The sequence below is a fragment of the Octopus bimaculoides genome, chromosome 12 (assembly GCF_046866305.1).
Source record: "Octopus bimaculoides isolate indiv1 chromosome 12, ASM4686630v1, whole genome shotgun sequence".
Classification (NCBI taxonomy): Eukaryota; Metazoa; Mollusca; class Cephalopoda; order Octopoda; family Octopodidae; genus Octopus; species Octopus bimaculoides.
Genome location: NC_142939.1, coordinates 38,101,081 through 38,126,981, shown reverse-complemented (window position 1 = coordinate 38,126,981; position 25,901 = coordinate 38,101,081). Strand labels below are relative to the sequence as shown.

Here is a 25,901-nt window from a genome sequence, read left to right as displayed (position 1 = left end):
GACCATACCAATGCATTTGTCTCTCTTACACACCACATCTGGTGTCTTTTATGCCCAAGTTTTCTCTCAAGATGTTTATACTTTGTTATACATGCATACTGACATTGTACATCCAGCGAAGCACACTAGCTTCATTTCTTTCAAGCCTACGCATGTCCTCAGCAGTCACAGCCCATGTTTCACTGCCATGTAGCATAGCTGTTTGCACACAGGCATCATAGAATCTGCCTTTCACTCTGAGGGAGAGGCCCTTTGTTACCAACAGAGGTAGGAGCTCTCTGAATTTTGCCCAACCTATTCTTATTCTTGCAGCTATGCTCTCAGAGCATCTACTCCCACCACTGACTTGGTCACCTAGATAACAGAAGCTATCAACTACTTCTAGTTTTCCCCCTGGCATTTGATGGAGTCTATTTTCTGTATATCTTTAGTGTTAATTGTACCTGTGCACCTTCCACACAGGAAAACTATTTCCCCTGTTAAACTTCCTCTGATATTGCTGCATCTCTTATCTATCCATAACTTACACCGGTTACATCTTATGGAACTTGTACCTATGCCTTTCCTACAGATTGAGCAGGGCCATCTATCTGAAGGGATTTATGATTTGTCTGCCTTCCAAATTACTAGGACTGATCCTTGGTGAACCCCTACTTGTACCTTGAATTTTTCGCTATACTTGTTGCCAACCCTCATCTTACATCATCCCTCTACATGGCTTGTACAGCTCTCACCAACCACTCATCTATCCCTAGTCCGCATTGACCACCAGATAAGGGATCAGGGAACCCTGTCAAAGGCTTTCTCCATGTCAACAAAAGCCAAGTACACAGGTTTATCTTTGGCTAGGTATTTCTCCTACAGCTGCCTTACCCGAAATATAGCATCAGTGGTGCTTCTCTCTGGTGCAAAACCAAACTGCATCTCATCTAGACTCTGTCCTTAATTAGTTGGGCTATGACCTTCTCTGTGACTTTCATCACCTGATCCAACAATTTGATACCTCTGTAATTATTTCTGTCTAAGGCATCACCTTTACCTTTGTAGCAGTTGACTATGGTATTGTTACACCAGTCATTGGGTGTGACACCTGTATATACCACCTGGTTGACTATATGGGTGACTAGACCATGACCTACACTGCCAGATATTTTAAACATCTCAGCAGTGATTCCCCAATGGGCCAGGAGCATTCCCTGTCTTCATATCCTCAGTTGCTTTATCTACCAAGGTACTGTCGATTTGGATAGCTGGTCCTCAGTTGGGTCAACATTTGGCAGACTCTCTTTCTCACATTCATTCTCTTCATTTAGCAGCCTTTCGTAATGATGTTTCCAAGAATCACTAAATGCAAATAAACCATGATCCATGCAGATACATTTCTCTACTCTCAGAGTGGTCACTACACTCTCGGAGTCTCACTACACTCTCGGAGTCTCACTACATTCTCGGAGTGGTTGGCGTTAGGAAGGGCATCCAGCTGTAGAAACTCTGCCAAATCAGATTGGAGCCTGGTGTCGCCTCCTGGTCCACCAGTCCTCAGTCAAATTGTCCAACCCATGCTAGCATGGAAAGCGGACGTTAAACGATGATGATGATGATGATGATGATGATGATGATGATATCAAGATTTTCTCTTACACACTGTCTTTCAATCCAAAACACTTCAAGTCTCTGGTCCTTACTTTGCAGAACATTGGCAAACTTCTTTTCTACTACTTCCCTGGCTAAATATACCTGCCTCCTAGCTTCCTTTCTGACTATCTGATACAATTCCCTGCTACCCCCAGACTTCCAGGTCTGTTTTTTACCCTAATGGTCTTGTCTACGGCATCATTCCACCACCACATCACCCTCAGTCTCGATGAGTCTTTGCACCAGCTGCAGATTTGGTCTGTGGCACTCAGTAAGCTGTCCCTTAGGAATCCCCAGTTGCCCTCTATGTTACATGTCTGTAGTTCCTCCTCCTTCTCATCAAATTTCTCAAAGTGTTCCTGAATCTCTGGCCATACAGAGGATCCTTCTTTTCCAAATCGGTCTTCTTCTTGGCACCCTCCTGACCTAAAGTCTAAAGTCACTAATGACTAGTGTATGCTGGGAGATACTTTCTTCACCAGGGAAGGTCTTTGCATTTATGAACAACCATGTATCTCATTGTCTGGTGAGAATGTAATCAAGCTGGCTAGCGTGGTCACATGATTGATAGGTTATCAGGTAGCTGTCTGGTTTCCTGAACTTGGTGTTGCAAATCAATAGGTTATTCGCATCACAGAACTCCCAGTAGCCTTGTTCCCTCTTTGTTTCGGGGACCAATTCCATGGCTCCCATGTACACCATGGAAGATGCCTGGCTGCTGCCCAATATGTCCATTGTAATTACCAGCCATGAAGATGAATTCATTGTCATTCATCTTTGAGATAGCCTGCAGAATGATATCATAAAAGCGGTCCCTTTGTTCATTTGGTAGATCTACTTGTGGGGCATAAGCAGAGATTGTCGCTGTACTAGTTTGCAAAACTAGCCTGAGCTTAAGTACTCTGTCATATGCTCTGACTGCCTCTATGACTTTATCAACCCATTTCTCTGCAAGATGTATTCCCACACCACCTACTGTTGCCTTCCCAGAAGAGTTTATACCTATGCGTCTTGCCTGTGAGGAACCTGGCTGAAGCTCCCTTCCACATTACCTGTTGAATGCAGCATGCATCAATATGCCTCTGTTCCAGCATCTCCACAATCTTGCCAGACCTACCTTTCAATGTGTCTTCATTGACAGTGCCAAGTCTGAAAACGTGGAAAGGGATATGGGGAGTGAGAATGTTATTCACCATCTGAAAAGAAGGTTTCAGTGAGCATTTGGTAAGAGACATGTCAAGGATTGTTCTCACTTTAGTTCATCATCATTCAATCATGTTTAAAATTGTTACCCCTATTGGGAGTGATTGTAGGACAAATATTGTTAACATAAGTGTTATTACTGCAGGCATAAATGGGCTAAAGTTTAAATTAAGAAAGAGGAGAGTCTTCTGGTACAGAGGAGAGGCTTCCCATACTGGTATTAGTGCGAGGGCAGTGACTTGAACGGAATCACTGGTGTATGTATTTATGTGTATATATATATATATATATATATATATATATATATACTTTATTAAAAAGCAGTAAAAATATCAAAAAGCTGTTACTGAGAGTTTCATGTTCCCATTCGTAGAGCAGTTTTGTTTAGAATAGAACAAAAATAAGGTTATAAGCAAATATATACAATTAGTTTAATGGATGCACATTTGAAAATGATTATGTTTCATTCGTCCTTTCAACTAACAGTCTTTACAACGACAGGTTGCATGCACTGAACAAATTTCGGTATAAAATCATCTTACTATAAAATCAAAGAAAACCTTAAATCAAAAATAGCTTATAAAGAAAGACAGAGCCTAAATACACAGGGTAAATAATTATTTGTAAAATATTAATCAATTAATACATTAAAACGTATATCCATTTAAAAAAAATTTTCATGTTGGATTACATATATATTTAGCAGTATATACACATACCAAACTGTCTATAATATACATATATACACTAAAACATACAGACGCATGTACATAGCTACATACATATACAGACATGTATAGGCAAGACATAAATATATATACAAATATCTCTCTCTCTCTCTCTCTCTCTCTCTCTCTCTCTATCTCTTTCTCCCTCTCTTTCTCTCTCTCTCTCTCTCTCTCTATCTCTTTCTCCCTCTCTTTCTCTCTCTCTCTCTCTCTCTCTATCTCTTTCTCCCTCTCTTTCTCTCTCTCTCTCTCTCTCTCTCTCTCTCTCTGATAGCTGTGTGAAAAAGTGCCACACCATGCAGTTGAGGGGAGAGGTAGACCCAGGAAGACCTGGGATGAGGTGGTGAAGCATGACCTTTGAACAATAGGCCTCACCGAGGCAGTGGCTAGTGACCGAGACCTTTGGAAATATGCTGTGTTTGAGAGGACCCGGCAAGCCAAGTGAGACCATAATCCGTGTAGCCAGCCCACTTATTTGTACCTTTCCTTCATTGGACACTAAACTCCGCTTGTGAAGACCTGTTGAGGCAAGTGAAATTGAAATCAAACCAAATTCGACGACTGGCACCCATGCTAACCTTTCCTTCATTGGACACTAAACTCTGCTTGCGAAGACTTGTTGGGGCAAGTGAAATCGAAATCATAATTGAACCAAATTCAATGACTGGCACCCGTGCCAGTGAAGCGCTAACAGCACCGTCCGAGCATGATCATTGCCAGAGCAGCTGTCTGGTTTCTGTGCCGGGGCACGTAAATAGCACCATTTGAGCGCGATCGTTACCAGCGTCGCCTTACTGGCATTTGTGCCGGTGGCACATGAAAAAACATTCGAGTGAGGTCATTGCCAGTGTCGCTGGACTGGCTCCTGTGCAGGTGGCATGTAAAAAACACCATTTGAGCGTGGCCGTTGCCAGTACCACCTGACTGGCCCTCGTGCCGGTGGCACGTAAAAGCACCCACTACACTCTCGGAGTGGTTGGTGTTAGGAAGAGCATCCAGCTGTAGAAACTCTGCCAGGTCAGATTGGAGCCTGGGTGCAGCCATCTGGTTTGCCAGTCCTCAGTCAAATCATCCAACCCATGCTAGCATGGAAAGCGGATGTTAAACGAGAATGATGATGATAATATCATCATCGTTTAACGTCCGCCTTCCATGCTAGCATGGGTTGGACGATTTGACTGAGGACTGGTGAAACCAGATGGCAACACCAGGCTCCAATCTGATTTGGCAGAGTTTCTACAGCTGGATGCCCTTCCTAACGCCAACCACTCAGAGTGTAGTGGGTGCTTTTACGTGTCACCCGCACGAAGGCCAGTCAGACGGTACTGGCAACGGCCACGCTCAAAATGGTGTATTTTATGTGCCACCCGCACAAGAGCCAGTCCAGGGGCACTGGCAACGATCTCGCTCGAAAGTCCTTACACATGCCGCGGGGACAGTGCCAGAAAGGCATCGCTAGGCACAGATGCCATCACAATTTCGCTTTCGCTTGCCCCAATAAGTCTTCGCAAGCTGAGTTTCATGACCAATGAGGGAGACGACGTTGGCATGGGTGCCAGTCGTCAAATTTAACTCGATTTCTATTTCACTTGCCTCAACAGGTCTTCGCAAATGGAAGTTTAGTGTCCAATTTAACTCGATTTCGATTTCACTTGCCTCAACAGGTCATCGCAAGTGGAGTTTAGTGTCCAATGAAGGAAGGAAGGTATGCATAAGTGGACTGGCTGAGGCCTTACATTTAGGTCTCACTTGGCTTGCCGGGTCTTTTCACGCACAGCATATTTCCAATTGGCAGAGTTTCTACAGCTGGATGCACTTCCTAATGCCAACCACTCAGTGTAGTGGTTGCTTTTACGTGCCACTGGCACAAAGGCCAGTCGGGCGGTACTGGCAACGGCCACGCTCAAAATGGTGTATTTTATGTGCCACCTGCACAAGAGCCAGTCCAGGAGCACTGGCAACGATCTCTCTCGAAAGTCCTTACACATACTGCAGGCACAAGTGCCAGAAAGGGGACGCTGGGCACAGGTGCCTTCACGATTTTGCTTTCCCCAATAAGTCATCGCAAGCTGAGTTTTGTGTCCAATGAAGGAGACGATGTTGACATGGGTGCCAGTCGTCGAATTTAACTCGATTTCGATTTCACTTCCCTCAACAGGTCTTCGCAAGTGGAGTTTAGTGTCTAATGAAGGAAGGTACGCATAAGTGGACTGGCTGAGGCCTTAGATTTAGGTCTCACTGGGCTTGCCGGGTCTTCTCACACACAGCATTTGACAGAGTTTCGAGAGCTGCATGCCCTTCCTAACGCCAACCACTCAGAGAGTGTAGTGGGTGCTTTTACGTGCCACTGGGACGTAGGCCAGTCAGGCGGTACTGGCAACGGCCACTCTCAAAATGGTGTATTTTATGTGCCACCTGCACAAGAGCCAGTCCAGGGGCACTGGCAACGATCTCACTCGAAATGTCCTTACACATGCCGCGTGCACAAGTGTCAGAAAGGCGACGCTGGGCACAGGTGCGATCATGATTTCGATTTCGCTTGCCCCAATAAGTCTTCGCAAGCTGAGTTTCGTGTCCAATGAAGGAGACGACGCTGGCATGGGTGCCAGTCGTCGACTTTAACTCGATTTCTATTTCACTTGCCTCAACAGGTTTTCGCAAGTGGAGTTTAGTGTCCAATTTAACTCGATTTCGATTTCACTTGCCTCAACAGGTCTTCGCAAGTGGAGTTTAGTGTCCAATGAAGGAAGGTACGCATAAGTGGACTGGCTGAGGCCTTGGACTTAGGTCTCACTTGGCTTGCCGGGTCTTCTCACGCACAGCATATTTCCAAAGGTCTCGGTCAGAAGTCATTGCCTCGGTGAGGCCTAAAGTTCGAAGGTCGTGCCTCACCACCTCAGCCCAGGTCTTCCTGGGCCTACCTCTTCCACAGGTTCCCTCAACTGCTGAGGTGTGGCACTTTTTCACACAGCTATCCTCATCCATTCTCGCTACATGACCATACCAGCGCAATCGTCTCTCTTGCACACTACAACTGATGCTTTGTAAGTTCAACTTTTCTCTCAAGGTACTGATACTCTGTCTAGTATGCACACTGACATTACACCTCCATCAGAGCATACTGGCTTCATTCCTTGCGAGCCTACGCATGTCCTCAGCAGTCACAGCCCATGTTTCACTGCCGTGAAGCATGGCTGTTCGTACACATGCGTCATACAATCTGCCTTTTACTCTGAGAGAGAGACCCTTTGTCGCCAGCAGAGGTAAGAGCTCTCTGAACTTTGCCCAGGCTGTTCTTATTCTTGCATCTACGCTTTCAGCGCACCCACCCCCACTACTAATTTGGTCACCAAGATAGCGGAAGCTATCAACCACTTCTAGTTTTTCTCCCTGGAATGTGGCAGAAGTTGTTTTCTGCACATTCACAGTGTTTATAGCTCCTGAACATCTGCTACAAACAAAAAGTAACTTCCTAGTTAACCTTCATTTGATATTGCTGCTCCTCTTATGTGTCCATAGCTTGCACTGGGTGCATCTTATAGAGTTACTACCCACACCTTTTCTACAGATTGAGCAGGGCCATCTACCCGAAGGGGTTTGTGTTTTGTCTGCCTTCCTACTTATTAGGACTTTGGTTTTAGCTAGGTTGACTGTAAGGCCCTTCGATTCTAGTCCTTGCTTCCACACCTGAAACTTCTCCTCTAGTTCTGATAGTGACTCAGCAATTAGTGCAAGGTCATCAGCATAGAGGAGCTCCCAGAGGCATCCTGTCTTGAATTCCTCTGTTATAGCCTGGAGGACTATGATAAATAGGAGGGGGCTGAGGACAGAACCTTGGTGGACCCCTACCTCTACACGGAATTCCTCTCACCAAGTCAGGATTGTGTTATGGTTAGAATATCACTGAATGATAAGTTTAAGAGCGCTGCTGAGATATCCCATGAGTTTAGCTCCACCTCTGATGTCAACATATCGTGCAAAACAGTTTCTTGGAAATTATGAGGTTCTGGGTTGCTTGCTCAGGCACCAGCAAAAAAAAAACTATGATCTCCAAGCAGGATCAAAGAGCCCGTTTTCATTTCATTCATTAACATGTCATTTAAAAAGAAGAACAGTGGTCACAGGTTCATTTTAGAGATGAATCAAAGTTTAATGTGATTGGTTCCAATGACGGGATGCACATCCAACAAAGAAGTGGCAAAAGGTTATCTCGTGCATGTGTGAAGAAGACAGTGAAATATAGAGGAGGCAGTGTAATGTTATGGGGAGTGATATCTGGTCCTGGTCCACTTATTTGCCTACAAGGGACTGTCAATGATGAAATCTACAAGCAGATTCTAAGACAATATGCCCTTCCACATCTCCGATCCTTGTCAGTTCAACCTCCTATCTTCGTGCAGGACAATGCTCCCTGTCACACTGTGAAGAGAGTCAAAGATTTTTTGAGTGATGAAGGGATTGATCTCATGGACTGGCCACCTCAAAGTCCTGATCTCAACCCTATAGAAAATGTTTGGAAGATTATTGGAGATGGAGCATGAAGGAGAAATCCAAAGAACCAAGATGAAGTCTGGGAATTATTGAAAAACGAATGGAACAATATTACTCCATCATTTTGTAAGAAATTAATTCAGTCCTGTGATAACAGATGTCAGTAGGTCATTGATAGTAAAGGGATGTTCACAAAATATTAATAGTAAGGGTTTCTTTTTCATTCATGTTTCATTTTTCATTGTTTTTCTAAGTGACCTTTGCAGTTTGGAAGATTATTTGTTTATTTCCTCATAATTCATGAAATATTTATTCCATTCACTTGAAATTTTCACGAAAGATAGATATTAGATATATCTAAATTACATGGAAAAATGCAAGCAAGACAAATAATATTCTTAAGATTATAGACTTGGAAAAGTTCAGGAAAAGTTATTACATCTGGTAAAATATTACTTAAAATATTGCAGCTAAGGATAAAATTTCAAATAAAATATTTAGATTTAGAAAATATTAGCTTTCATTAAAACTAAAAATTTTATTACAAGTTATTACTTCTATTAAAAATAAAAGATAACTCAAAATATTTTTTGCACTTTAAAAAATTCATTTTTTTAATTATTAATTAATTATTATAAATTTGAAAATAAGTTATAAAAAATAATAGTACTACAATAAATAGAATAACACAAAAATTAGCTATATATTACAGTAAAATCTACCTATAACAAATTCAGAGTAAAATTTGCTTGAGTTAATTACCTTAGTCATTGCCAAGTCTTCACATTTTAGTCTTGACCCAATACCTATTTTTTACATAATGAATTTGCCTACCGTATATACTGTTCTACTTTGCATAAAACTTTAGCTATATTGGTACTTTAAGTATTCTAGTGTGTTCATATTTTAACAAAATGATGATACCTTTTTTTAATCATGTTACTTAGTAAATTAAAATCAAATAATTTTTGATATTCAAATTGTATCCTTAGCTGCAATATTTTAAGTAAAAATTTTCTTGTTCTGTACTTTACCAGATATAATAACTTGTTCTGAACTTTTCTAAGTGTAATAACTTGTCCTATACTTTTCCAAGTTTGTAATATTATTTCTCTTGCTCACATTTTTCCATGTAATCCATGTTTTTTCCAGGCTATGCTATTGTGTTAATTAATAATCTGCCAAATGTGTCAATTAGCAGTTTCATTGATAATTTTTTTCCTTACCTCAATGATGCCGGTGACATATGTTAAAAGTCCCTTATTGAACGATATTCATAAAAAAGTATATCACCTTCAAATTTGAGAAACAAACACTAATAACTTTTTCTTTTAAAACTTCATTGCATGAGATTGATACCATGAAATTCCTCAAATTGAGCTCTATCATTTAAACTTAATTAAAATATAGTTTGTTTTTAAAATAGAAAAGTTAATTATACTTAAATCCAATTTTTTGCCTTGCTTATATTTTTTTCATGATATTTTACCTTACAACTTTTTGATACAAATTTTTGTTGCGTGGGATCAAAACTATGAAATTCTTCATGCTTTCTTCTATCATAGAAGCTAAGATAAATATATTTTTCTTTTAAAATAAAAGTTATTCAGATCTAAACTTGATTGGAAGTGTTACTTACTCACCTATAACATTGCTATAAATTTTGATGTAAACTTTTTTCTACTGGACCAAATCTTAATTTTTTAATGCCAAAATGTAGCTAGGGACCAGTCCTCTTCAAAAATGTTAACAGTTTTCAATTTTGTTAAAAACTGAATTACTGACAAGCTCTGAAAGATGCTACATGTGAGTAAATTGCTGTCTTAAGAATATTATTCAACTAATAACGTAATTGAATGATATGTGTAAAATACCTAGTCTCAACATTTTGTTAAGCTTCTATAATAAATATTTCAATACACTTGTTCTTACTGACCCTTATATTATGGCTGCTACTGTATATCAGGTTGAGTAAAAAGTAAGCAATGTTTTGAACCATGATGAATTTGTACCGGATTTTTGCAGTTTTGAATTTTTTAAAAACATTTTTTGGCAGTTGTCTGATAATACAAACATAGACTTGCCCAAATGCATCAATGAATTAACATTGATATTTTTTTCACCTTTGTTACAATCATCTGAAATGGAACTGTCAGAGTGCAATATTCAAGCAATTTTGTCATTCAACTTAAAAAAGGGTGTAAAACAGCTGAAGGAGTTAAAAAATCAAACTGATGCTGAAAGTACATTCAAAGAGTTCATCAGCTTCAGAACTCCAGATTTTTATGTTACTGGGATAAACAAACTTGCAACTCATTGGCAGAAATGTGTTGATTGTAATGGTACTTACTTTGATGAATAGAATTGCCACATTGTTGAAATATACTTTGAATTTCGTGTTTCAAAATATTGCTTACTTTTTACTCAGCCTAATAGATATATACACACGCACTCATACGTGTGAAATTTGACTTGTGATTGTTGGTACTGCCACCTATGGTTGCTTTCAGAGAAAGAGAGTTTGCTAAGAAAAAAGAGGTAGGGAGAAATTTCCCTTTAGGAGAGAGAACTGCTCAGGGCTTTTTTTTTTTATGGTCTTATTATTATGGGATGTCTTTTTCTTATGAATGAGAGAGCGTATGAAAGAATATTTCTATATAAGAAGTGAAGAGATGGAGGAAGGGTAATGAAAGCCTCAGAGTCATTTAAAATTAAAATTAACATTATACACAGTATGATAGATATTTTCTATTTTCTTTAATTTTAACAGTGGTGGAGAGACAAAGAAGGAAAGGGATTGAGTGATAAAAAGAGTACTGATTCACCTTGTTTGATAGTTCTTCATGTAGACTTGATTACCATTTTCTCTACAAACTACATGCAAACCCTTCTGTGGTTTTCTTGGGTATGAATATTGTATTTCCAGGCTGCTTATCATGTTGGGATGATTTTGGTCAATTTCCTATGTTTCATCTTGCTATCAGTTTTGTGCATAGCATTCAGAATTGGACCATCGTTTAACACACAGGTGTGAAATTTGACTGGCAGCTGTAGGTGCTACCACCTAAGGTTGCTTTCATAGTTAGAGGCAGAGAGAAAAAGAGTTTGCTAAGAAATAGAGGGGAGGGAGAAATTTCCCTGAAGGGGAGAGAACTGCTCAGGGCGTTTTTTTTTTCTTTTCAGTGTTTTTGACAATTTTTTCAAATTTATGATTTAGAAACTCTATCATTATGAATTTTTAAAAAGGATGGCATATAATTTTACATTTGTTGGATTTTTAGAATAGCTCTTTACATAAATCAGAATTTCTTGGTTTTTATGGCATTTTCCCACATTTCAAATTATTCACGAGCAGAGTTTCTTTAAAATAAAACTTTTTAATCTATATTTTTTTCAAATGTCTACCCACTTCCTCATCGTCACCACTATGTTTGTTTCCTTTTTTGTTACTTTTTGTCATGTGCTCTACATTTTGAAACGCTTATAATTTGTATTTTTACAGAATAAAATTTGGAAAAGTTATGCATAAATCAGAAGTTCTCATTTTTTTCCTTCATTTCCTTGAATGAAGAGGTGAATGTACAATTTTTTTAAATATAAAATCGTGTATTACATGTGTTTCAAAATGTAGAATTCTATAACATTTAAGATATATCGTGCAACATACACAGAACGATCAAATGTAGCAGTTAGATGAGTCCCTTTTGCTAGTCAATAAAAGTTTGTTTCTTGCTTATGTTTGCTTCATCAAAAATTAATGTTTGGTTCAAGAGTTGTTATTTGTAAGACAACTAGAAACAGATACAAAAAAGTTGTCAGTATTTCGTTTTTGAGCAATAAATTGAACACTATTGATGGTAGGTTGTCATTGCAGCTTCATCGGTTTATTGAAAATGTTATACCTAGTGTGTTTGCATGTGTTGCAAATAACCTAAATGGTAGACTTAAATTGTCCAGTATATTGTTATCACAGCAGTAAATAAAATCAAGGTACATGCTCTCAATTCCTCCCTATTTCCACAGCTCTGCACTGAGAATGATAACGATTTTGAACTATTGTTATTGCATACAAAAATTCAATGGATGATAATGGGGAACTGCCTGATATCCCTGCACAATGTACATCCATTGCAATAAAAATATGAAAACATAGTTACAAGTTAAATGTAAATTTGCTCTTTTGTATTTTTTAAAACAACAAAAGAATGGGTTAACTAGGTTATGATTTATCTGTGTAATAAAGTTATTTTGAATTTGCAGTAGAAAGAGGTCTATATTTATGGTGATGTGGTGGGGAAGTGCTAGGAATGTGGTGTGAGAACAAAGGGGTCAGCAGTCTGAAAAAGTTTGGGAACCATTGAGTTAGAGTATCAATAAAAGGAGAGAAATAGGTGTCCTGCATAGAGGAGTTACATAGCTACATCAGTTGTAGACAAAGATTGTGAAGATGTGATGAGGGATACAGTTAAGTGACAGGAAGGTGTATATAAGTGAAACCAAAGATTGGATAGTGTGAGTGGATGGGTAAGTTCACAAGCTTGCTAAGGAGAGAGGGAATAGAGTGGACATAAGTAGAAGGAAGGGGTGTTAGGGGAGATTTGACAGGGACACATTATGTACAGGTACAGTTATGAGGGTGCAATTGGAGAGCAGGAGATAAAGAAGAGGGGGATAATGCAAATAGTGAACACTAGTGGAGGAAGGAAGAAGTGTTGCTGGGGAGAGGTTTGTCAGGGGAAGATTGTGTGCGTAAAGGGTACACCTATAATGGCCTTGATTTTCTTTAGCTGGACAGGTCTTCTGTAGCACAACAAATCACCAATCATCTCAGTCCCTTGTTGCTATCTCTGTGAGGATCATTTTTCACCACTTTGTCCCACACCTTATGACTTATTTTTCCACAAGTTAATACTTGATGCCTCTTATACCCAAAAGCTTTCTCTCAACACATTTACACTTTGCCATACATGTACACTACATCACACATCCAGTGGAACATTCTGACTTAATTTCTCATCATTTTAGAGCAATGTCTACAATACTATCAGGCATATTTCCCTCCGTAATTACATTGGGCAGAATAGGTTATAGAAAATGAATCTAGAGAAGGATTTCTTTTTGTGTTGGATGGAAATTGGGTAGTTTTGATCCCTAAAGCACTGCTTACAAAGCCATCTGAGTTGAGATGAGGAATGATGACGAGTTAATGTAATTGATCAAAGAGTTTATTGGACATTTGATTTAAAGTTAAATGAGGTTCTTGATTAAGTAGAAAATTAGTTTATGGAAAAAAAAGATAAATCAGAAATTAATGTAAGTAGAAGGTTAATGAGACAGCTGCTCAGGCTGACAAAAGATTTCAATTCTGTAACTGAATGGAGTGGAAAACACAAGAGAGTTGTGGCTGTTTAAATTGACAAAAGCAATAAATTCCAACCAAGGAAAGTTGTAGTGAATTTTTCTTGAGAACATATTCAATTATTGAGAGGTAATATTTATCCCTACTTAAACGTGGATGTTCTATTAGAACTTTACTGTGGTAAATACCATGAGAGAAACTCCCATATGGGCTTGTGGTACAAAATGCACGCTTGTTTATATCTCTAGCTAGGAGATAAATCCTCACCATCTCCAGTTCCAAAACCACCAGATCATATGATTTCAACCTTCCTTGGTTTTGTCAATGACGGACGCTCAGCTGTTTGAGATAGCAGCAACCCATCTCTCCACTAGTGATATATAGAAAATCAGTGCCAGGATGGTGTTGCAATTAGCCAGTGAGCTTGTTAAAAAATATATACATTAGTGGCTGAAGCAGTATTAATACTGAGAGGTAATATTTATCCCCCACGACACCAGTACCTATCCTGGCACTGATTTTCTATATGTCGCTGGCCACAGTAAAGTTTGTTCTAACAGAACATTCACATTTAAGTGGGGATAAATATTACCTCTCAGTATTAATACTGCATCTGTCACTAATGTCTACTTTTTAAGCTCACTGGCTAATTGCAACACCAGTGCCCGTGCTGGCACTGATTTTCTATATATTGCTGGCAAGGAGATGAGTCGCTGCTATCTCTGGCAGTCGAGCGTCCATCATTGATGAGATCAAGGGAGGTTGAAATCAAATGGTATTGGTGCTGGTGATGGCAAAGATTTATCTCCCTGCTATCAATATGAACAAGTGTGCATTTTGCACAAAAAGCCTATATAAGAGTTTCTCTCATGGTATCTACTGCAGCAAAGTTTGTTCTAACAGAACATCCATGTTTAAGTGGAGATAGGTATTACCTCTCAGTATTAATACTAATATTTATATATATTCAGTTATATGTAAATTGTTTGATACTATTGACTTTTATTATTTCTTTTATCAGTCAAGGGAAATCTATTAACACCCAACCAACGGAGAAAATATGCAGAAAAGGTCAGTAAGTATTTAAAATTATATTCATATACTTTAAAATTAATGCACTCAAGTATAGTGCCAAATGACAAAATGTCTTGTAATATTTTGCTACAGCCCTTAATGTTCTTAGTTCAAATTCTGTTGTGGTCAACTTTACCTTTCATTATTTTTGGTTCAATAAAGTAAACTACCAGTTAATACTGGATTCAATTTAATCTGCTCTACCTTCTCCCAAACTGTGTGATTTTGTATTAATGTTAAGAATTAGTATTTAGTTATATCCTTCTGTGTTTTAAGTTCAGATCCCACCAGATTTAACTTTACTCTTCATTATGAATCAATTTAGTACAAATATGAATCACGATTTCATCTGAACCTGGCACCTGTACCATTAGATCACTAAGAGCACCGTACGAGCGTGATCGTTGCCAGAGCACCAGCTGTCTGGCTTCTGTGCCGGGAGCACGTAAATAGCACCTTTTGAGCGTGATCGTTACCAATGTCGCCTTCCTGGCACTTGTGCCAGTGGCACGTGAAAAGACATTTGAGCGAATTCGTTGCCAGTACCGCTGGACTGGCTCCTGTGCAGGTGGCACGTAAAATACACCATTTTGAGCGTGGCCATTGCCTGACTAACCTTCGTGCCGGTGGCACGTAAAAGCACCCACTACACTCTCAGAGTGGTTGACGTTAGGAAGGGCATCCAGCTGTAGAAACTCTGCCAAATCAGATTGGAGCCTGGTGTAGCCATCTGGTTCACCAGTCCTCAGTCAAATCGTCCTACCCATGCTAGCATGGAAAGCGGACGTTAAACGATGATGATGATGATGAATCAGTTAAGTACTGGTATCATATTAATCAGCTGTTATTCACTAATATTTGTGTCTAAGTTAAAAATTATTATATGTTGCACACTAGAGTATTTTTTAGATAGTACAGCCAGCATGCATACAGTTAAACAACTTCAAAGAAAAAGTTGTCTATCCAGTTAAATTCTCCTTGCATTGGTCCACCATCATGTTGTAACTCTTCATTTTCTCCACCACAACTAGATGTGTTAACCCTTTAGTGTTCAGATTAATCTATCAAATGTAATGCTTATTTGTTTACATTATTTTTGAATTATTCAGGCTCAAAAGGAGTGTCCACAATATTTGCTTGTAGCATTGTTAATTTTTTACATACAGATTTGAAATTTTACCAGTGGTTTACAGTTATGTCATTTTAGCTGATCTTTCTGATTAAATTTGACTTTTATGGGCAGGTAAATTTAATTAACAGTAATATTAAGGATAAACACTAAAACTGAAATTCTTAATGCATCTTACCTGTTTGATTTGTTACTAAAATTGTCCCAGATGTCAACTGCCAACAATTTTGCCACTTTTCAAGATGAGGTATATTTGAATTAATTAAAATACAGGTATAATTAGTACAAGATTTTATTCTTTCTCTGTATTTCATTCAAACATTTTCATTGAAACTAAAGTAAAAAAACTCTTTTACTAGTCAATATACCATTGCCTATGTACTCTTATACAATTTAATGAATACATTTGTATAACAGAATGCATCTAATAAAAAAAGCTCATTAACAGGTGAGACTAAAGTGAATACATGTGTGTAACATACTGAAAATTAATATGTAATTCTCACTTTCACATATTATTTGTAGTAAAATGAAAGGAATATATGATAGTATTACTATCAAGCAACAAAATATAGTTATGCCATATTTCTATTGTGAAACTGACCGAGCACTCTTTACACAAGGGCACTTTGCAAAATGAATACATATATGAGATCTTGACCTGATATCCTTTCACAGTTTTCCTTTTTTGCAGTGAACACAAATTCAAACTTTTTTCCTTCCATTTATTTGTTTCACTTTATGGAAGTCAATATTTTCTCTATTGACATCCATCTCAATTAATTTTGCTTTTCTCCCAGTTCTGTGCTTTCTGGAAGAAAAGCCCTCACATAACTGAGATGCGATGTCAACCCGAAATTTCAAATGGGCATAGTCACTTGGTGGTGGAGGTACCTTGTGGCTTTTTACATAAACAATATATGAATTAACTATAATTAAACATAATGCCGGAGATACATGGATCACCATATCTTATATCAAAACTCCAGTTGTTCCATAACCAAAGAAGCTGCTTGATACCAAACATGTTTATAGTAAAAAAAAGCTCACATTTCTGCTGTATCAGTTGGCTGCCATAGTGGACCAGGTCTTCCACAAATAGAAATTATGCATTGAGCATATTTATTTGTTTCTTCTGTGACAGTTTCAAAAAAACTTTTTGGTAAAAATAAAAATAAATAGTCCAATGGAGGTAGACTCTGTTGTGGATTAGTCTTTTCTGTAAAATCAGGAATTGTGGTTGATGTAGTAATCTTCACCCATGTTGCCATAATGTTTTTAATATCATTATCACTTCCATTATCAAAATCTTCCTCATCCGACGAAGATTCATAAATATCAATATCAGATTCATCCAAAGACAAATCACTGTTGTTTTCATTTATACTTTGTACATCAAGAGTAAAACCTTCAAAGTCGAAATCACTACTTGCTGATGCCATATCGTTAAAAACTAAGATACACACTTCTCTTCAAACGTTGAAAAAATCAAGAAGTCTCAAAAATTTCATTGTATTTTTACTTGAATAAATGCAGGAAAGGCTTTGTCTCACATTATCTCAAAGCTATGAGAATTCAATAATGTAATTTGTTTATGTTTTTAGCAATTTCATAGAGTTAATCAGATATGACCAGATTTCGCCAATTCAAACAAATAAAGGGGAATAATTTTTGGATGGTTTTGGCCGGTTGGAACACTAAAGGGTTAAACAATATACTGCTAACAGAATATAGTCCAGTAATATTTGGTTGGAGCTAGAGAGTTTTATGTTTGTCTGTCAACAGCCATTCAATAGGGAAGTAAGAATGTAACTATTTACCTTTAAGAGAGACTGAACTAGGCAGATTATACAGGCCAACAAAATAAATTTTAAGATGTTGGATCCACAGTTTACGAGGAATAAGGCATAACATACATAGAAATTAGTTTTTCTCCAAAACCAGAATATTTTCTTAAAATTCTACTGTAAAACTAGTAAAAATCTTTAAATTTCTATGGATTAATTACATCATTGTTTATGCCTAATTTCCCATGAATTTGCACTTGGATGATTTTCTTGAGTGCTGAAATTCATGAAGATCATGAGCCTAATTCCACTGTCATCTGCCTTGATACCTTTGTTCTATTGATTTTATGTCCTGAAGTGTTCTGGATTACTAGACAGTAAGAATCGAGGTATTGTAGGAGAGAAGTGTGTGCAGATGGATAATGGTATGCTTGCACTGAGTGATATGGACGAGAAAGAGGCATGGAAAAGTTACTATGTGAGACTGTTGAATGTAGAGAATGAATGGGAGAAAGGGAGTCTCCCTTATGTGAACCCAACAGAGGGACCAGCTATCCTAGTGGACAGCAATATGGTAGACAAGGCAATTAAAAACAGGAAAGTCCCTGGTCCATCCAGAACCACAGCTGAGATGCTCAAAATATCCAGTAAGGTAGGATACAGGTTAGTCACCTACATAGTCAATCAGGTCATTCAGGAAGGTGACTGGATAGCAGCATTATTGTTAGCTGCTACAAGGGTAAGAATGACACTTTAGATAGAGGCATCAAACTCTTGGACCAGGTGATGAAAATTACAGAGAGTAATAGCCCAATTAATTAGGAGCAGGGAAGAAGCACTACTGACACTATTTTCATAGTCAGGCAACTGCAAGTGAAGTACTTAGCAAAGAATAAACCATTATACTTGGCATTCGTTGATCTTGAGAAAGCTTTCAGTTGAGTACCTTGCTGTGTGGTGTCTGAGAAGGCTAGGGATAGACGAGTGGCTGGTGAAAGCTGTACTGGCCATGTACAGAGAAGGTGAGAGTACAGTGAAGAATTTGGTGTACAGGTAGGGGATTCATCAAGGCTGAGTCCTCAGTCCCTTCCTTTTCATCATTGTCCTTCAGGCCATAACAGAGGAATTTAAGACTAGCAGCCCCTGAGAACTACTATATGCTGATGATCTTGCCCTCATAGCAGATTCCATATCAAAGCTAGAAGAGAAATTCTTCCAGCAAAACCTGAAATCTAAGGATCTTAAGGTTAACTTAGCAAAGACTAAGATCATAGTAAGCAAGAAAACAAACAGGACCCTGCCCCCTTCAGGTAGGTGGCCCTGTTCAGTTTGTAGGAAAGATGTAGGCAGGAACTCCATATGGTGTACCCAGTGTAAGCTATAGATACACAACAGGTGCAGTGAATTAACAGGAAAATTATCAGAGAAGGTAGTGTTCATATGTGGAAGATGCACAGGATCCATAAAAACTATAGAAGCTAGAGAAATTAATTCTCTCAAATGCCCTGGCGGCTCATTAGAGGTAGTAAATAATTTCTACTATGTAGGGGACCAAATTAGTGGTGGAGGACAATGCACATAGAATGTGATAACTAGAATAAGAATAGGCTGAATGAAGTTCAGTGAGCCGTTACCTCTGTTACAAAAGGTTTCTTTCTCTGAATGAAAGGAAGACTGTATGATGCATGTATACAGACAGCAATTCTACATGGTAGTGAGAGAGAATGCAGAGAACATGGAAAGGTTGGAGAGGAATGAGGCTGGTATGGCCCACTAGATGTGTAATGTAAGTGTACATGTTTGACAAGAGTGCTAGTGTATTGAGAGAGAAGTTAGGCATAAGAGGAATTAGAGACAGTGTATAAGAGAGAAGACTGCACTGGTTTGGTCATGTGATGCAGATAAATACTAACAGCTCCAAAAAGAAGTGCTGATCTCTCAAAGTAAATGGAACATGTAGAAGTGGGTGACCCAGAAAGACATGGGATGAAGTACTGAAGAGTGACCTCAGGATGCTGAACTTTTCAGGCAAGATGATGAAGGACTGAGATACCTGGTGCCTTGCTATACTCAAGAAGACCCGTACTCCACAGCAGAAGACTGTCTTTTCCCCTGGTGAAAAAGATTGACCTGGAAGAATCCTGTACCAGTGCTACATAAAAAGTACTTTTTGTGGTGCCACATAAAAACATCCATATGTTGTGCCACGTAAAATCACCCATGGCATGCCATGGGGGCAGTGCCATGTAGAAGCACCCAGCATACTCTGTAAAGTGGTTGGTGTTAGGAAGGGCACCCAGCTGTAGAAACCATGCCAAATCAGACTGGAGCCTGGGCAGCTCTCCAGCTTGCCAGCTCTGGGCAAACCATCCAACCCATGCCAGCATGGACAACGGACGTTAAATGATGATGGTGGTGGTGGTGGTGGAGGAGGAGGAAGAGGAAACATTCCGCCTATTCATCATTTGTGTCACCAAGATTTTTAAGAAATTTATCAATGTGACTGTGAAGATAGTGCATCTTTATGCTCATATTTGGTCCCAACATTTGAAAGCTCTCCAGCATGTTGTAGACTATTTTGACATAGTTGGCTGCTTTCTTGTTGCTCAGAAAGTCATTTACAAAGTTCCCATCTTTCATCAATTTTCTAACCAGGAAATGTGCTGCAAATAACATGAAAGCATGGTCTGTCTTTATCCAGAGCTTTAACAAATTGCTTCATAATGCCAAGTTTGATATGGAGTGGAGGTAAGATGATTTTTTTCCTGTTTAAACTAAAGGCTCTTCAACCACATAAAAAAGACTCTGGAACTCATTTTTGCTGCATCCAGTCTTTGCTCACACAATGTTTTTTCATGAATATGCTGTCCAACATACATAAAAAGCATGTATATTTGGTGTATCTGCTTTGTTGCCCCAGGAGAAAATTGACCATCTTAGAATTCACACATATCACACATAGATGATTGGGGTTTGGGTGTCTTGACATCTAGACACAATAGTAAAAAATGGATTTCAAATAAGGCAAAAACATACTAACAACAAAATACCTTTCTTAGGGATGTAACACAATTATTTTTCTTGGCCTACAAAATATATTGTACCTTGTGATTTTTTTTTTATGACTTTGTCCAGAGGAAGGCATGACAATTGCAGGTCTTCCATGACTGGTAAGATAATACAGTTAATGTTCAATTTGAACATCTTTGTGTCAACATTTTCACACTGAATAAATATGGGCAGGAAGAATTTAATGTGGGGCTTGCAGGGAAACAGGTGGATCAGTGATATACTACTAACTAGTTCAGATGATGATATACCTTTCTGCTAGTCATAGAATTATTTCTTGGCAATATGCTGTGCTTGGGAAGACCAGTCAAGCCAAGTGAAATCGTAGTCATGGCAGATATTGGTGTCACACAATTGGCACCTGTGTCAGTGGCACATAAAAAGCACCATTTGAGTGTTAGTGGTAGGCCTCACTGAGTCAATGTGGCTAATGCTGGTGTCATGTAACTAGCACCCATGCCAGTGGCACATAAAAAGCACCTTTCAAGCATTGAGCCTCATGGAGACAAAAACAAATGACCGAAACCCTTGGTGATATGCCATGCTTCAGAAGACCCATCAAGCCAAGTGAAGTCATAGTCGTGGCAGATACTGGTGTCACACAACTGGCACCCATGTTGGTGGCATGTAAAAGCACCCATTACACTCTCAGAGTGGTTGGCGTTAGGAAGGGCATCCAGCCATAGGAACCATGCTGAATCAGACTGGAGTCTGGCGCAGCCTTGGACAAACTATCCAACCCATGCTAGCATGGACAACAGACTTTAAATTATTTCAGGAGAGTGAGAGTTAGAGGTGGGGAGATGTAACAAATGAGCACTAGTAGAGGGAGGGGGTATTAGCAGGATGTGTTGTGGAGAAGGGATTTAACATATTGTGTGGAGGTAGGTACCTGAGGGAGAATGGAGGGAAGGAGGAAACAGCAGTGTTGAGTATGGGTGGGTTGTAGGGGAGGAGTTCATAGACATGGATTTTACTTAGCTGGGCAAGTTTTCTCAAGCACTGCAAGTCGCCAATTGTCTCAGTCTTTTGTCACCTCCTCTGTGAGGCTCAACATCTGAAGATTACTTTTCATGACTCCATCCCACACCTTCCTGGGTCTTCCTCTTTTACAGGTCCCTTCTACATTTAGAGATCAGTACTTCTTTATGCAGCTGTCTTCATGCATATGCATCACGTGGCACAGTTTCCTCTCTCACGCTATAACTCGTACTTTTTATATCCAATTTTTCTCTCAAAACATTTACACTTTGTCATACATGCATACTGATTTTTCACATCCACTGGAGTTTGCTAGCTTCATTACTTTTGCATGTCTTCAGCAGTCCCAGCCCATGTTTCACTGCCATGTAGTATGTCCATACACAGGCATCATAGTCTGCCTTTCAATCTCAGGGAGAGGCCTTTTGTTACCAAGAAAGGTAATATCTCTCTGAACTTTGCTCAACTAGTTCTTATTTTAGCAACTACACTTTCAGAGCAACTTCATCTGCCTAAGAAGGAGCTGAGAACTGATCCTTGGTGAACTTATACCTGCAAACTAAATGTCACTGTGCTCATTGCCAGCTTTCACCTTACTGACAGTATCCCTGTACATGATTTGGACAGCTATCACCAACCACTCATTTAACCCTAGCTTCTGCATTGACTACCATATGAGAAAATGAGGGACCCTATCAAAGGTTTTCTCCATGTTGACAAATGCAATTTATTTTTTGCTTAGTGCTTCTCCTGCAATTGCCTCACTAGGAAGATAGCATCAGTAGTGCTTCTTCCTGGCACAAAACAAAAATGCATCTCATCTAGTTTCACTCTTTCCCTAATTAGTTGAGCTTTAACCTTTTCTGTAACTTTCATGACATAGTCCAACATTTTGATACCTCTGTAATTACTACTGTCTAAGATGTCACCTTTCCCTTTATTTACAATGGAGAGATAGGTGTCCTATCTTGTTTGTTGTAGTTTCGATTGATGTATTCTCCATCCTTCATCAGGTGTTCTGGTGGAATTTTGAACCAAACCCTTTATTTGACTAATGGGGTACACTGTTCTCATTCCTAAGGTATATTGCTGATGTTATTTTTCTGTTGATATTATTTTTCAAGTCTCTGCCTGGGATTGGCATATAGCATAGTGGATAAGAGCATGGGCTACTAACCCTTAGATTCTAAGTTCAATCCCAGGCAGGGACTTTAAAAAAATAATAACAGAAAAATAACATCAGCAACATACCTTAGGAATGAGTATAGTGTACCCCATTCGTCAAATAAAGGGTTGGGTTCGAAATTCCACCAGAACACCTGATGAAGGCTAGAGAGTACATCAACTGAAATATTGTGATTACAACAAACAAGATGAGGACACCTATCCATCCATTGTAAATAATGTACATAATTCCTCATCTCAAAAATATAGAATAGTATCACCTTTCCCAGTCTTCATATCCTCTCACCTTACAAGTAAATTGAAACTACAGGTAAATTAAATAAATAAAAGATCGTGGAAACTTGTAAAGCATTCCAGTCTACATAATGCAACCTTACAGAATACACATTGGAAAGTCATTTCACTTGACTGTTCACTAGGAACTTTCTCTTTTTCTGATGTTGGCATTTTTTTCTGTTTTATGAAGACCAGCTGAATTCAGAGGTATAACAGTTATTTTTTATGGATAGCCTGCCCTCAATTGTGTTGTTACATCTGCTTGGAACTGTAGATGGTCACATTGCTTTTGAGCCCCTCCACATTTGGTATATAGTATAATTGCATTCACAGTATTCATATTTACAATAAACTCACCTCCACTTATTACTCATTCCATTGACAATCCCCATACAACTGCTGTCATTGAGATTCACAAATGCTGTGCCATTTTCATCCCACATGTAGTTGAGCATAAGTGAATAAAAATTTTATTTGCCTCTTATCTTTGTATGCAGTCACTTGCAAATTTCCTTTCTGCTGTTGGATTATTTTAACTTTCTTTTTTACTTTTGCTTTTTTTATATTCAATGACAGCCCTTTTCTATTTGAAGTCACTGTAAAACATGTTTATGATTCCACAGCTTCTAAATCTAGTGCAAGCTGGACCAAAAATAATACATGGCCCTAGTTATGATATGGAAGCAATAATTTCCAGGCCACACTGTACCTTAGGCAATGCTAACTTACATTATTGTTTCTTTTACCCTGTATAAAAATTAAATTCACAGCAGTATCTTTTCTCTCTTTCTATTTATATTCTGCATAACAGTTTGTTTCTACAGTTATTATCTGAGGCAACTGGTGAAGAAAAAATAAGAAAAAAATGGTCAATTGCTTTTGACTCATTGAAAAGACAGTACCTGTGTCCTGTCTCTTTCAAAAAACAATTCTTATATCTCTGTTCATTATGTTTTTGATAGAAACTCCTCACTTTCGTATTCATTACCAGAACTGTTATCATAGTCACTGCTTTTGCTATCAGATATCAAAATATCCAATTCTCTTTCATATACATGGTTGTACTGGTTGCATATTTTGCCTGAATTTTCTGTCTTCAAGTTCTAAATCACTATCTGTGAATATAAAACTTTTTTTTTCTGTTGTAAAATATGATAGTTAGGATGTAGAAAAGAAATATCCAAAAAGTCAAAGTGTACAAATATTGCACCAAAAGCATGTTGCTCACTTTTGAGCAATTACTTGTTTAGTGTAACCATGTTTTCACAAAACATAGTGATGAGCTTTGTATTGAAATTCTTATTTAAGTATGTGTTATGGCAAGAATCATGACACCCTCTGTGAGAGTGGACTAGCTGAATTCGTATAAGTAGCAACGTGTTTGACTGAGAGCGATAGATGAGAAATCGCAGGAAATTGAAAGGTATTGTTCCTGAGTTCCTGGTGTCACAGGAAATTATTGAGAAGTTGTTATAGTCATTGAGAGTTGTTTTGGATTAGTTACAGTTGTTGGCAGAGTATTTGGGAGACAGTTGGTATCTACCCCATTTGTTCTATGGTACTATTATCACACTGTATAGTGCACGACACCAAGGTGACATATCCAGAAATCACGCTATAAAAGTGATGACAAGTAATTCAAGGCTTATGTTGGTCATAAACAATTTTTTATGATACAAAAAATTCGTTAATTATGGACATATTACAGTTGCAACAGCAACAGTTGCACCAACAACTACAACACGACAACACAATCAGTTGCTGGAATTGATGTTGAAGTCGGGAAACACTGCAAGTTCATTTTTGCCAGACAGTGTTGCAAATGCTATAACTGAATTTAGTCATAACCCAAAAGAGGGTATAATTTTTTCAGTGTATCTCAGAAGATAAGAAAAAATCTTCACAGAAGAATGCAAGTGCTGGACAGATGATGAAAAAGTGAGAATACTGTTACAGAAATTAGGTCCTTCAGAACATGAAAAATACTGTAATTTTATCTTGCCTGAAAAAAACAAGTAAAATTTGTTTTGAGGAAACAATTGAATTGCTATCCAAAATGTTCAGTAATAAGGGTTCTCTGTTTAACAGTCACTGTGAGTGTTTGAACCTAGTAAAAGAGGACAAAGATTTTGTCAGCTATGCTGGAATCATAATAAAATGTGCGAAAAATTTAAACTGAAGGAATTATCTCCAGACATGTTTAAATGCCTCATTTTTGTGCAAGGATTCACAACAAGCAAAGATGCACAGATTCTTACGAAACTAGAACAGGAGGACCAGAATTTAACCCTGCAGGCGGTAGCAGAGGAATGTTAAAGAATTATCAACTTGTGATAAGACATAAAGAAAATTGGTCAAGTGGGAATAAATAAAGAAGAAAAAAAATGCTACAACCATATCCATGATATTGGTGTGGAGGTCTGCATTTTAATAAAGACTGTCCATTTAAAACTTAGAAATGTTTTAGTTGTCAAAAAATAGGACATAAAAGCTTACACTGCATAGTGAAGCAAAAAAAAAAATTTCTCTAAAAAAGGTTTGCTCAACAGAAAGTCATGACGACACCCAAAAAAGAAAGCATGTGTATATAAAAATAAATGATGCAAACATGAAACTACAACTAGACAGAGGTAGTGACATTACACTTATTGATACTGACATGTGAAAGAAAATTGGAAAACCTACATTAAAGAAAACATCAAAAAGTGCACGAGGCATCACAGGTGAAAGATTATATTTCTTAGGCAAAATGGTAAGCTACATTACATTTCGTGGCAAAATCTGTAAACCAATAGTGTTTGTGTTAAAAAGTGCAACAAACTTATTCAGTACTGAGTAGATGGAGTTGTTCGATTTATGGGACCTCCCCATAAATCTGTTCTGTAAAAACATAAATGATTGTTCCTGAATAAGGCATCATATGAATTGAAGAAAAAATTTTTTAATGTTTTTTCTGAAGTTTTGTCGAATAAATTAAGTTTGTC

The 25,901-nt window shown here is 38.2% G+C and overlaps 1 protein-coding gene across 14 annotated transcripts in view; it reads left to right on the top strand.

Moving 5' to 3' along the window:
* The window catches only part of LOC106879092 (alpha- and gamma-adaptin-binding protein p34), a 209,338-nt gene that overhangs the window by 172,426 nt on the left and 11,011 nt on the right, over positions 1-25,901 (top strand). For 3 of the 14 annotated variants that reach the window (XR_016243832.1, XR_008265306.2, XR_016243831.1), the window contains 2 exons: positions 14,438-14,487; positions 20,062-20,154. Coding sequence is in view for 7 of the 14 variants with exons in the window: in XM_052972137.2 (XP_052828097.1) it covers positions 14,438-14,487; positions 16,420-16,548 (179 nt within the window). In the remaining 7 variants the exon portion in view is untranslated. Of the gene's footprint in view, positions 1-11,559; positions 11,631-14,437; positions 14,492-16,419; positions 17,184-20,061; positions 20,155-25,901 lie in introns of those variants that run through there. The other 11 variants (XR_016243829.1, XM_089360925.1, XM_052972138.2 and 8 more) reach the window with 7 other exon arrangements.